This window comes from Cryptomeria japonica, chromosome 9 (genome assembly GCF_030272615.1).
Source record: "Cryptomeria japonica chromosome 9, Sugi_1.0, whole genome shotgun sequence".
Taxonomy (NCBI): Eukaryota; Viridiplantae; Streptophyta; class Pinopsida; order Cupressales; family Cupressaceae; genus Cryptomeria; species Cryptomeria japonica.
The window spans coordinates 189,045,271-189,060,036 of record NC_081413.1 but is presented as its reverse complement, the minus strand read 5'-3'; the positions used below and the strand labels follow the sequence as shown (position 1 = coordinate 189,060,036).

General features: G+C 36.8%; 1 protein-coding gene across 2 annotated transcripts in view; it reads right to left on the bottom strand.

Annotated features, from left to right (window-relative positions):
- Positions 1-2,582, bottom strand: part of LOC131038633 (L-type lectin-domain containing receptor kinase S.4) — a 101,080-nt gene extending 98,498 nt beyond the window's left edge. Inside the window, exon 1 of one of the 2 annotated variants that reach the window (XM_057971125.2) lies at positions 1,483-2,582. In XM_057971125.2, the coding sequence (XP_057827108.2) occupies positions 1,483-2,206 (724 nt within the window). In that variant the 5' untranslated portion in view covers positions 2,207-2,582. The remainder of the gene's footprint in view (positions 1-1,482) is intronic. The other variant, XM_059211213.1, reaches the window with a different exon arrangement.
- Between the last annotated feature and the right edge of the window lie 12,184 nt (positions 2,583-14,766).

Genomic DNA, 14,766 nt, shown 5'->3' with positions numbered 1-14,766 from the left:
GGGATCAATCTTTTTCATATGTTTTATCCATATATTTATCTATTTATACATTCTCTTGTGTGACTTTTTATCCATTTATGTTTTCATTGTGCTTCCCATTTTATCTTCTTGGTATCGTGTGTGTCAAAGCCCTAGTCTTATTCAACCCTAAATTATTTTTATAAAACTATTTTCTTTATATGTACACCAACACTTGCTATGTTTGAATGGTGACTATCTTTCTAATTTTCCCTTTAACTAAATTCACTTATATATTATTGTATGGTGACCAATTACTAGTTATACAAGCATGCGTTATTTTCTTTTCTTAGAATATTGTTTAGTGGTTAACTTATATTACATGCATGCAGAATTTCTTAAAAGCCATTATTCTTTTTCAATCTTGAAAGACTAGAAACTCTAATATCTTTAAAAATGGTGTTATCTCTAAGTATTTTTTATTGACTCACCTTTTTGTTTTTTTCAAATATAATAAAAAAAAGTTACTTTGAAATTCATCTGCCTCTAAAACTTATATTATTAGGAGAATATTCCTTATACCCTAAGTAGAATCTATATCATCAACCAATGTTAAAGGTTGCAAGCTAATAATAGAATAACTTTCATGATTGAGACCACTTTTTACTCCATCCTTAACAAGAAGGTTGAAAGTCACCTACATGTGAGAAGATTGTTGTTGAACCTTAGAGGTGAGCATCTATGGATCAAGACAATGTTTACTACTAAAATAAAAGATGCTTGTTCCGTTAATTGTACAAGATGGCAACGTCTATCCAACACCCATATTGTACCATTGATCATATTTAATAATTAATTAAAAAATAAATATCTATTGTATTTTAACTATTAATTAATTGAAAAACATGATCAATAGTACAATATGAATGCTATGTAGACAAAGGTGTACAATATGGATGCTATGTAAACAGAGGTGTACAAGATGGATGCTATGTAAACAGAGGTGTACAAGATGCTCAAGACGAATGAATGACACTAAAAGTTCTATTCATGAACCAGTCCCCTTCGTAGGGATGAAATGGACCCTCACCTCTTCGGTACAATCATTTGCATATAATCTCATATTTTGCCTTTACGTGAAACTTTTATAACATTATACTAATAATTTAGTAGGCTCGTGGACTCTACTGACGTACTTTTATTGCAAACCATGTCTTTCTAATTAAATTCGATAGAGTAGTTCAAATAACCACTGTAGAGAACTGTTAAGATGCACTCCAAGCTCTCTCGAAACTCCGTGAAAGAATCTACATATCACCTTGTACAGCCATTTCATCTACTTTTTGTGAACGCCTTTCTAACTGATGTGATATCATAAGGCAGTACCAATTATCAAAAAAAAAGAAAACAGAAGTTCCTTTTTGTTCTGGTTTTGCTATGACATTCTAATGTCGATACATTTCTGAAACAAAAGTAATCTTTCTAGAATAAACACTGAAGTAGTGAGTGCAAGGGAAACTTCACCTGTAGACGCTGAAAACCCAACGTACATCTGGTCTTGTATAATACCGTCCAAATCCAAATCTTTCTTCGACAGCAGGGCCTTTTGTTGCCTCGCCTCTCCGACCGCCGCAATGCTTATCTCCAGCTGCTTCGAATCGCCGTCATAGTCGATCCAGACCCTTATGTTATGCCCACTCTTAAGATTAATGGGCGTCAAACTGTTCCCTTCCCAAATTCCAGCAGCTTCTGCCACAACCGACCTGACACTGTTGAGATCGATTCCGACATGGTTGTTGTCATTTTCCTTGACGCTTATGCTCTTAACCGTGTCGAACTCCACAGCAAAGAGATGGTTGTAGTCTTTGCCGTCACTGGAGGTGTTGAGGAGGCCAAAGTACTGACTGGCGATGCCGCCGTTGAGATCGGTGGTGGGCGTCATGACGAAGCAGAGCCCATCACCACCACCCGAGCGCCGCTGCGGAACCATGGCGAATATAAAGGTGGTGGTGAATGAGATTACGGAGCCGTTTCTTTTCATGGGAACGACCTTGTCAAAATAAGCGCGGCCAACGACGCGCTCGGAGAGATTTGTGAGAAGGATTGCCGTGGATTGTAGTGAGGCAGCTGCGACATATTTGATTGGGCTTGTGGAGTTGAAGTGGTTGAAGATGAAAGTGGTGTCTTTGGCACTGGCTTCCACCAGTACAAACATCGGGAGGCATAATATGATCAGGAATTTAGCCATCCGTTGGCAAATTTCATCTGTGTTATGAGTTATGGAATGAAGAAAAACGGGATTATCTCTTACTACCTTGAATTTTTTTAACGGAAGCTTCAAAGAAATGGGGAAAACAGTGTTGGAATTGACTTGCTTTCCAGGATTCCACGTTCAAATAAGGAAAATGATGGAATCCAAGGTCGGTGGATGGCCCGCCACAAAGCTCTTTTGTATTTTTGTTTGTTTGTGTATGGTCCATCGTTTTTGGCTCTTTTGTATTTTTGGTTTGTGTTTCCGCGCAGCGACGGAATAAAGTGACGAACATGTGCAAACTCTTGTATTGCACGGAACAAGTGCCACCTTCTTATTGGCTATTTACTCTCTATTCCCTATTCTTTTTTCGGTGTTTTTATTTCTTATGTAGATCAATAGAATCAATTCATGCAATGCAAAAAATTAATGTCATGGATTCATATATTATCACAACATTGAAGACCATTTTTTTTTTATGAATTTCATAATTGTATGTCAATTCTTATTGGGAATGGCTTAAAACACACATTAATCTTACACTTCTAGTCTTAAAAGTGTTAAATACTCAGATGTTGCTTAATGTATGTGGTCACACTAAGAATACACTCAGAGTTGACTAACATTCTCTAGGCTTAATATGTTGCTTAGCGTGTGGGGTTTAAGGTTGAACCTCTTATTGGTCCTCACATCCAATCTAAGCTACTATTTAGGCAGGATTTATTAGCAACCATCAATTTGAGAGATTCAAAAGAATGAATATATTCATGGTGAATGGCATGTTTAATTGTCTCATTTATTATTTTGTTAATCTTTTATTTTCTTTGAATTGAAAAACTTTTACATAGAAAATTCAATACTTTCTTAAGTTTAAGACTATTTGATAGGCACTGTAGATTTTATTCATCAGATGTTAGATATAATGCATGTGTATGATTATCAAGATTAAAAAGTGATGAAATGATATGATTGTTGTTATGAGAAGTATCTCTAGAGACTAGCACATTTTTGTAGGAAAAATGGTCAAAGACATCATGCAGATTTTTTACAATTGAATAATTACAAAAGTAGTAGGTGTTCTTGCAGTCGAGTAGCATGGATTGCGATGATAGGTATTGCAAGTGTTGAGGTGTCTACCAGAGTACTGACATGAGACTCCTAGCGCCAATAGACATCTTAAATGTCTATAATACTTCTATCATAATCATCATCAATTATTTCTTTTATGTTTTTGTCCTAGTAATAAAGTCCTTTTATGATGGATATGGAAGCCTAAAAGGTCTCTATTTTAAGTTGTCTCTTAGTTAAATAATCATCTTCCTAGATATTAGGAATGAGTGATAGATCAATTCCAACTTGTTAGAAAAAGTCAAGCTTATAAATGCAATGTTGAAGAGCTTATAAATTATGCAATGTTAAAGATGATCTAATGATTGAAAGTTAAGTGAGAAATTAACATCATTGTGGTATTCTTATTTAACTTTTTATTGGAATGTGTGCAAACCTAATGGACTACACACTTAACATTGTATTTATTTTTCTAAATTTTATCAAACAACATCCTCGGTCACTAAAAAGTTAGTCCAAGCCTTTGGGTTGATGGCCAAGGCAAATCCAAACCTAGAGTTTGGAATTTCGCAAATCAAGATATAACATGAGTGCATTATAATGTACTCGCATTTTTTGGAACCAAAAAAGTGTTCTTGTGCTCATAGACTTATCTTCATAAGAACACAAGTGTGTTATAATATGCTCACATGCTTGTGAATATTAAAATCCTCTCTATCTCTCTTCGTATTTCTCTCATTCCCTTCTCCTCTTTCTCTCTCCTTCCCTCTTTCCCACGCCTCCCTCCCTCTCTCTTTAATGCCCTCACATTTCAATGAAGAGAAATACTCTATGATGTGTTCACATAATTTTTTTGATGATAGACACACTCTTTATCATTTCCTGCCTCCTCTTTGTATCTCTCTCTTTCCCTTGCTACACCTATCTTTGAAAAGTTTGCAGCCTAGGCTAGTGTTTATAACCATTCTGAGACTTTTTCATGTTTATGTAATTGTTGAGTGACATTTCACTTTGGATTTATTCAATAAGATATGTGTTTTGCATAAAAAACTCTAATATTGTCAAATAGAGTGTTCTAGGCTTTGGGATTCAGAGCCTCCACCTCCTTATTTATAAGTACGCCAAGTTGGTCTTCTAGCTAAAACAAGAATAATCCTTTGTGTGTGGCTTTGAGTGGCATCTATTACCCTCAAAATATTTTTTCACCTATCAATTGTCTTAGTGTATTCATATGGCTATCAAACTTGTGAAGCAAATATGCATCATATCATGATTTTTCTTTACTTCATGATGATGAGATATATCATGATTAGTCATGTGGTATGCATTAACTATTTTCTCCCTCAAATTATATTGGTTTTATTAATGATAGAATATTGATTTTACTAGTGCTTTATTGTGTGATGATAATGTAGATCATATTTCTAATGAAACATTAAATTTGTGAACCTATGTTGTCTACATTTAGTTCTTTAGCCTTAGCTTATGTGGACACACCTAGGTTTTATAATTCATGTGATTATATTCTTACAAGTAATGATGCTAATGCTTCCTCCTTGTATCTCGATGATCAATCTAACAAGGATCTTCATGATACCTACATCCCTTCTCTTATACATTATATCCTTGATGCTATATTAGACCATCCACTCCCCTTTGTAATGGAGGTATGTGACATGGGAAATGGCTATCCATCCCCTAGAATGCATCAAGCATCTATTATAACAAATACAAGATAATGATGCCTAGGTGCATTGTAGGGGCTAGATAGTTGTTTCTTACGACATGGGTCTGTGACACTTGCCTAATGACCCTTGCCCCCAATTCTGGGACCAACGACCCACTTGTTAAAACTTTGTTTATTCCAACTATCAATTTTAGGTTGTGCTTCTTGAGTTACATTACTAGGTGGGGAGGGAGAATTGTAGCATTTTTTTGGTTCAACAATTCTAGACAAAGACAAAAGAATGTGTATTATTTTCTCTATCAACTGTTGTTACATATGTAAATCTTTTTTCTTAACTAACAAATGGTATTGATATGTACATGTTGACAATATTTTTATAGCTAATAATTATTTGGATCTTATGATTTACATTAATATTTTTTAAGATCCATCAGTTGATACATTTAGCAGTTATAGAAATAATATCATATATACTTACATGTTAAACAAATTTCCTCCATATATTATGCACATTATGTGGGTTGTTTCTAATACATCATGCATTAAGAGAAACATTAATTGATGAAACATTATTATGATTTGATTCAAATTATCATTCTTTTTACTCATAATTCATGTATCTTATTTGCACTTCATAGAGCACTTATCTTTTATCCTAACAAGTGTTTGTACGATGATACCAATCTTTAAACTTCAAGTCGGTATACTTATCATGTGGTTATGTATACATGTCCTAGATAACCCCACTCGAAGAAAACCATGAATACAAGGTTATACATAACAATAATTCAAATGTTAAGTACAAGGACATTGATATTAATGATTGCAATAATTGTAATCTTCTCGTAGAGGGAGATGAATTATACATAATTGGCTAATATCTTTTGTTTTCTCTTCCATGCTTTTACTTTATTTACTTTTATGTATGTCACATTTTTCATGTTATTAGTTAGTATGTAGATGATGTAAATATGCCTTTAGTGTTGCATGTTGACACAAGTATTTTCAACATGTGTTTTGAAGTTTGTGTCACTTTCTTCTTATGTTTTCTATGTGTTATATTTGGGGTTTTTCCTATAAATATGCAATGATGTAAAGTTGTGGAGTTATTGACAAATAATATCATTATATTGACCAAACAATTAGCCTTTTTCTTTGTATTTTGACCTTGGCCTTTTTTTATCAAGCCATGCTTGTTGTACTCCTGCTTTATCTTGTCTGTCATTGTATGTGACATTGTTGGATTATATTTTCATTCTCGTTTCACCTTTTATACTATGTTTTGTGTCTTATCTCCTAACCTGTATGTTTCTCATATGTTGTTTTTGTCTATGACACATGTTATATATTTCCCACCTAAAGGGTATCCTCTTTATGTTATCTTATCTTCTTTGATTATAATTATAGTTAAATACCTATTTTATGTAAGTTAGTGCTTATATTATGCTAGCATATTATATGACACGTGCCTATTCTTACTTGATTTCATCTTACATAACATTTATCTATACTTAAATGTTCTTATCTAGCACATTGGTTGCTATTGCTTGTTCTTTATCCTTATTACCAAGGGCAACATTAATTGCAAATAATTTCATGAAAATATCTTGTTATCTCATCTCAATCTTGTCAAAATTTAGTGGCATCTATAACATTGCTACATGATTGTTAAGCTTATATGATCATATATTTTAATATATTACTTATTCTCCTCTCCTTTGTTCCTTGCATCATTCACAAGCAACCAAAAAGAGAAGGCATATATTGTCATCAGTATATTTTTATTTTTTGTTTATAGTTGCAGCAACTATCTAAATATCCTATATTATATCACTCTATGTTAGTTGTTATATCCTTTGATATTATATCTCTACTTTGGTTGTTATATCTCCTCTGCAGATAGATATCACTACCTCTTGGTTATAATGACTCCTTCACATACCTGAAACATCATCTATTGGTCATGATGGATCCTTTGTATCCCTACATCACTCTCTTTTGGTTTGATGTCTATTTTGTAATCCTACATCATTACCTCTTAGTTATAATGTATGCTTTGCAACCCAACAAAACTCTTTTTGAGTTATAGTGATTCTACACCCCTTTTTTACATTACATATTGATTGTTGACATTTCCAAGTTCTCCATGTAAATTTTTTATTATATGTCACATGGAATTTTATGCAAGCTGCAAGTTTAAAGGAAAAGTTATCATTGCAAGGAGCACATGTTTATTGTCACCCCATATTAATATCCTTTATATACATACTTGTGGTTTACTTTCATATTGATTGTCTATTTACTTGGACATGTGTGATTGATAGTAGCTCACATGCAAGTCAAATTTGGGGCAACAAATAATGATGAAAAGTGCATCCCTAGAAATTTTACTTATCCATTTTGGACTCCTTCAACCCTCCATCTCCAATAAAATAGTCCATTATCCAAACAACATATTTCTATGCTAGGATTGACATCAAGTTTGCACCCAAGCTAATTTTGGTTCCTTACCTACTTCAATATTATAGGTGCAACCTTGAACATGCTCAAAACCACACATGCACAATTGATCCCCTTTTTTCAAATCCAAAATCAATCATGGGCCCAACTTGACTTGCTTCCAAATAGCCATTACTTGTCGAGTCAAACAAAATACTCATATTTGCATTCTAGGGTATGGTATAAAAGGATAAAGTCCTAGTTCATTTTAGATCCGTCAACAAGAGAGCATTATCATTCACATATCATGTGAGCATTATCTAGAGAATTGCATCTACATTTGCAATCATAAAAATAGACATAGGCATTTGAATTTTAGCTTGGCATGCCTTCAAACTTGTTCCAAGTTGTTGAATCAATGAAGAGGCTTGAGTAAGACAAAAAATAGGAAGCTAGACAACTTCATTTCCCTATCATAATTCAAGTTGCAACAATGCTTCTACATACCTCTATTTTTAGATATTAGAGGCAAACATGATTTTAAATTAATTAAAGTAAATAATAGGTTTAAAGTCACAAAACATGATCAAGGTTGTGTTGGTGTTTGTTTTATCATCTACCAAACATTAGAATAAGATACCCAAAGGTATTCTATCCTCTCCTGAAAAATTACTACTGATTCCAAGGTCTATATGTGCGAACAAGCGACTTTAGTGGGATAGCTACTCGGGTAGTGTTTGCTGAAAATCTCAAGGGGGACTTACGTTAACAAATGTCTTTTAAGCTTCTGGACTTAGACGAATTTAGCAATTTTAGGCTCTCTTTTTTTTTTGGGGGGGGGGGGAGGGGTGGGGATTTTCGGGGATTTAGACTTTCAAAAAGGGAAAAAGGGATAGGGTTTAAGAAAGTTGATCTAATCCTACGAATTCTGGAGACGGTATTAAATGGGTGCTCTAAACCACACTTTGCTTTGCCACACTGAGGACAACTACACAAAGCAGGTGCAATCTTCAACAAGGTTGTGCTTATTATTGAAATATTGGCATGCACAGAGGATAGGCTCAAACTAACTTTGCACAGTGAAATGGAAATCATCCATTCACCAAAAGTATGAGCAGAGATACACCTTCAATTAACACTTATCAAATCCTTCATTTAATTCTAACAACATGAAAGCAAATCTAAATTAACTTTAACTAAAGTGTTGAGGAAATTGAAACCATGCTAATCATTCAAACAACAGAGATTACAAAGCCTTAAGAGAAAGCGCACATGCAATATATTATTTGGAAATGACCTTCACGCAATAATATGTCAAAAACCTCACACTCTCCCAATGAGAGGAGGTAGCCTTATATAGTTTTTCAAAAATCAATGAACAACCGAGATCAAATAGTGATCAAGGGCCTAGATTGAAAGCTACAAACCCTAATTAGGGTTTCCCAAAACTCTATTAGTTTGAAAGAATGAGAAAGTGACAAGTGGCATAGCTGCTATTGTCACTGAGGTGAGTGTCCAGTTTCCCCTTTTACAGATTCAATGTATTTGGACACGATGAGCCTGACCTCCTCCATAGTGACACTTGGCAAGTTGCTAATCTGGAAGTCGATGATGTCCACATCATCAGTACTTGTGGCGAGGATGCCTTCCCACTCAACTGCTTGGGCAAGCAAGTTCTCGTCAATGAAGAAAAAACTTGCAATCCTTGAAAGATAGCCCTTATCAATCATCCTCGAGTCTTTGAAAAAGCTCGACTGAATTCTGGCTCTCTGGTTCTTTGCCTGCAAGTGTTTTTTTCGTATACTCTCTTTCTTCCAGATCTCTGATGCTACACGAAACACCTTACTCAAAATTTCCCTGACACTTTCCTCTGTCTCAAAGCACTTAGTCTCGGATTTCTTGAGGATTTCAATCCTGGTGACCAAAGCATAATACCAGGTGTCAAAGTCATATATATCCCTAGCCTGTATGACTCCTACATCCACCAAAATTCATTTTGACAAACCTCAGATAACCTTCAATTGCGGAAGTATTTCATCTTGAATTTCTTCAACATCTTCCCAATTTGCAGCTAGGTCCTGAATTCGGTTGACTAATGAAGAGGCCGACTCATGTGCTGATACTAAATTTTCTACAAGAATGTCAGCACGTGTCGAAGCATCTAAAATCCATTCCTTGGCCTGTGTGAATGTGCCCTTCATGTCCTTGTAATCCTTCATTGACTCTTGTTGAAGAGGTTGCGGAGGGGTGACCGGTGTCTCATGGTTGAGTGGCCTAGTGAGATGGAGAACATATTTCCTCCAATGTTGGTTCTCTTCCTCAACCTTCTTCCTTTTCTCTTTCTCCTGGGCTAGACTCACCTTGAGGGCATTGCAAGAGTCGTCAAAGTACTGGACTTCTTGGTCCTGAGTAGGCTTACCCAACTCTATAGTGGTAATCTTATAATCCTCAGGGGCAATATTGTCCCGAGTTTTTCCTTCCTTTGGCACAACTATCTGAACTATCCTAAACCCTGCACTATCCCTCTGAATCAAAGAGAATTTTTTAGCTGGCTTGACTATGACTGGTTCATTCACCTTTTCCAGAAATGCTATTGTATTCTCTTCAGAATGAGTTTCCTTAGGGACCTTAGCCCTCATCCTTTCCCTTAACCAATCAGGAATGGGTGACTGCTCCACAGTAGTTTGATCAAATCCATCATCTGTCTTTCCTGGTCCAGTAACTATACCATCGAGGAAAACTACTGGGGGCTCAGACTCTTCAAATTTTGTGGCTGCATTTAAAACTTGTTCCCTGTCCGGACTTTGGACAAATTCTTTCATTATTTCCTCAATTGAAGGAGAAGGCACTCTCGCTTCATTATTTATCATATATGTGTCCATCTCTTTCTCTTCAACTGCATTTTGATCAGGCACAACAGACGCGACACTCAGAATGGAATGACCTTCGTTGGACTCCCGTCTCTCCCCTACAATTTTCTTTCCCCTGGCCTTTCTAGATCTTCCAACTAATTCCTTCCTCTTCCGGGACCCAACACTCCCTGGATTCCGAGCATTGCCTGCAGAGATACAAGGGTTGGAGGACAGAGAGTCATCTACTCCCATTAAATCATAGATCACGGCCACACCTTTATACTTCAATTGTTTCGTCCTCTTAGATGTCCACCACTTAGAGCATTCGACCACCGACCTCATGAGGTCTGCCAGGTCTAATTTCTCTCCCTCTGACCAATCAACCAAGGCTAGTGGCTCATTCCTCATCTTCTCAAAGCCTGGCTGCTGAAGCTCAAGACTATCTTCTACTTGATCAGTAACTCTAAATACTTTTGTTGCTCTTACCATGCTCAAGGGAATCCTTGACCAAAATCTCCTCCTGATTTTGAAACTATCAGTTACGTTAGCCCAATAATCTTCCAAATAATCTCTGTGCTCAAATGTCATCCCTTCGACCCTTTTCATCCTATGGAATGGATCAAAATTCTTTCTTGCCTTGTACTGGTAAAAAGGGTACCAAGCCAGCTCTTTGTCAACAGTGGCAGCGGCTTGTGATGACGGGCATGTTTCTAGTCCATTTCCAATCGTGAGAGAGGAGGTTCCTGCCTTCTTCTGCTTATCTCTTTGAACTGTCATATATCCCTCCAATTGCCTCACAACCTCTAGTAGCATGACTCGGTTGGTAGGGTAAGCTGGGAGCTTATAAGGAGATCCAGAAAACCCCTGAATTCTGATGTAAGTGAACTTCGGGTATTGAATATACCAATACCTGAATCACTTATGAAGTCCATGGACTCTTGAGAGAGTCTCTGATGTAGTCCACCTTGCAATGTATGTGTAATGTGCACGAGAAATGTATCATTCACCCTCTTGAAATGGAACTTTTCTTCCATGTGAAGCTGGGGATAACAGTCATAGACGAGAAACTGATTTTCTTTGTTTCCCACTTCCCCTCTGCAGGTGAGGCCTCTGTATCTATAGGTTCTAGCCAGGGAATAGAACAGGTACGAGCTCATGAAGAAGGTCCTATTCGCTTCCAGATTCTTCGGTTGACTGTCCAAGTATCACTTATCATTCGAGCTCAGTCTATCATCTTAACTCCATTCATTATTTCATTTATGAAATAATACATCCAAGACTCAAATGGGGCACCTTGGGGATTACCCATTATCCTATTCAGCAGGACAATCATATCTCCAATATCTTCCTTGAAGTACGCCCTCACCAAGCTCTTCCTCTGTAGTTTGGAGGCACCTTTCCTTGGCTTGTCCAACCAAGAATGATTGATGATGGCGTCATACTCCTCCAAATGATCCTGATACATGCGATCAACTTCATCCTTGGTTACGTACACACCATTATGATATTCTGGAATTTTGAAGGCTTTCCTGATGGCCTCATCGCTGATGTTTGCCAACACTCTTCCATCTAGTGCGACAATATCCCTACTGATAGGGTTGTAGTGCCTAGCACACTCAGCTACCAACTCAGTGCACTGCATGGTAGGGAGAAAATCGACAGCATGCACGATGCCACTTTTCATCGTCTTTCGCGCGATCATGGTAGGCACGAGGTTATCTAAACTGAACATCCGCTTCTTGAACTCCCTCAGATTGATATGCCCAAGTTTAGTGTCGCTAACATTCTTCCATTTCGAGGTCATTCTCGACTTAGGAGGAGCATCCTTGTCTACTTGGAACTTCATCATGCCTAAAATTTGCAAATAAACATGAAGCTTAAGTTAGAAATTAGATTTTGGATTAAGTAAAAATCGAGGCTGCGAATGGCTAAGTGCTTGGAGATTTTATTTCATTTTCATACTTAGCCATGAGAAGGGAATTTTCACATGTAAACTCTCCAACCTAAAGACATTTATGATTGCAATCCAAAAGGCCAAGTTCTAAAACTTCAAAATTCTCATTCCATTTAGTCAACAAAATAATCTTTCTCACTAAAAAAATGAATAAATCCATAAAAATAACTACCAATGAATATGGGAAACTTAGAAAAATGGAATAAAACTGCATTTTAAAACCAACTTCACCTTCGAATGAATGAGAATAAGGCTTAGAAGATAGAAGGAATCTTAAGAAAACTCAGAAAAATTAACGAATCTGCCTTCTACCAGCTAGTTCCACTTAAAAATCTGCGGATACTTGACAAGAATGAAGCTAAATAAATCAGAATTCCTCAAGAAGCTCGCCCAAACTGTAAGAGATATCCTTGCAACACCAAGATTTTCTTCCAAATGACCTTCAATCTGCAAAATAATTCTCAATGGTTTTCCTTAGCTTGCTCAGAAAGTTCAAACTTCTTGTGTGAGAATGAAGAAATGAAGAATGTATTTGTAATGAAGTTGGTTTTCACAATTAGAAACACGCAAATACCATCCAATTCATGTTTCTAAATTCGACTTCAACCTTGAGAAAGTTTCCAATTCGATTTCGAGTTGTGCTGTCATCTCTTTGAGTTCGAAAATCTTATTCTTGTGCAAGTTTCTAAATTGTTTTCCCACTTCATATTCGAACTAGGCCTATAGATTGGCATCTTCCAAAAGGTTTCTAATTTGGAACTCAGTCTAAACATTGCCTCAATCTGTAAATATCCTCTTTCTAATTTTGATTCATAGTTCAAAGTCGAGTTTCTATTTTGATTTCCTAGCTCATTTTGAACTTGATCTTGGAATATCTCTTTTTTCAACTTTCTAAATCAATAAGCAGTTCAAACTTTATGAAGATTTGATGACATCACTCACATTTTAACTCAATTTTGAACTTGTTGTTGACTTTGTTTGACTTTCAAGAGTAGGGCAGAGTTTTGAGACTTCAACTTGATGCTTGGGTGGAGTTTTCATCTTCCAACTTGATGCTTGGGTGGAGTTTGGAGGTGCCTTTATCATCATGCTAGAGTTTTGTTTGCCTTAAACTTCTTTCATTCCATCCATAGGGTGGACTTTGAGGACTTCACAAGGAGGGAAAACTTTCTTTTCCTCAATTTCCAAGACTAGGGTGGACTTTTCCTCTACCTCCATCATGGCTTGGGCAAAGTTTTGAAGCATGGCCACTTGTTTGGAGGGCAGACTTTGGGATGACTTCTTCAAGCATGGCGGAGTTCTAGTCTACCTCCAAGGCGAACTTTTATGACATCTCTACTAGCATGACGAACTTTTGTGCTCCCTCCAACATGGAGGACTTTTGAATGACTTCACTAAGGGCGGAGTTTTGGAGACACCTCTTCAAGGCGAACTTTTAGACTTAAGAATGAAGGTGGACTTTTAGGCTTCCACCAAGGATGGCGGAGTTTGATGCCTTCTCAACTTGATGCTGCTTGGAGGGCGGGGTTTGAAGGCTTCTCAAGCAAGCGGGCTTTTGTGCTCTCTCCATGGCGGACTTTGGAAGGCATGACCACCAACATGGTGAACTTTGATGACTTCCAATTTTATGGCGAACTTTCTCATGTTCACTCTATTAGGCTCTCACCAAGGGTGGATTTTTGAAGCATCTCCATAGGGCGGAGTTTTGGAAGGACACCAAGGAGGGCGGAGTTTTGAATGACCTCTTCCAGGATAGGGTAGAGTTTTGTGCTCCCTCCAAGGCAGACTCTTGGAGGCTCTAGGCAAGGTGGAATTTCATGCCTTCTCAACTTGACCTTGCTTGGAGGGCGGAGTTTTAGTCTACCTCCTCAAGTAAGGCGAACTTTGGAAACCTTCACCAAGGGCGGAGTTTTATGATATCTCTACCAGCATGGCGAACTTTCTTCACTTCTCAAGCATGGCAGACTTTACTTCTATCTCCCTCATAGCTTGGGTGGAGTTTTCATCACCTGCCATAACACTCAACGTCATTCATTAGGCAAACTTAGAAAAATATTTGGAAAATTTCAAAATTTCACAATTTTATCAATTTTAACCAGATTAACTTGAAATTTGAAATCCATACTCAGGCAAACCATTTGAAGCATAATGACCCCTAAAATGTAGGAACCTAGCTTTTTAGGTCAAAACTTGGAAATTCTTGATCGTGATCGAAGTAGGTCAGTGGTATTAGTGCAAACCCTAGGTCCCCACTCCGAAAAAGCAAAAATCAAGCATCCCTAAAAAATAGGAATTTTTTTCTAAAAATAGCCATACTGGGGATTGGGCTAAAAATGCCAAAAACGAAACTTCCTAAAAAATAGAAAAAAAGCAAAAAATGAAACTTTCTAAAAATAGAAAGTTGTCCAAATTTGTTCAAATCAATTGTGTTCTTCGTCCTTTGGCTTTTCTAGGCACTTTGACAGTATCCAGACTCTATTATCACTCGGCTTGCAAAAACTAATTTTTAATCTCTAGGACTCGAACCGTTCAAAACTGAGCAAGGCTTGATACAACT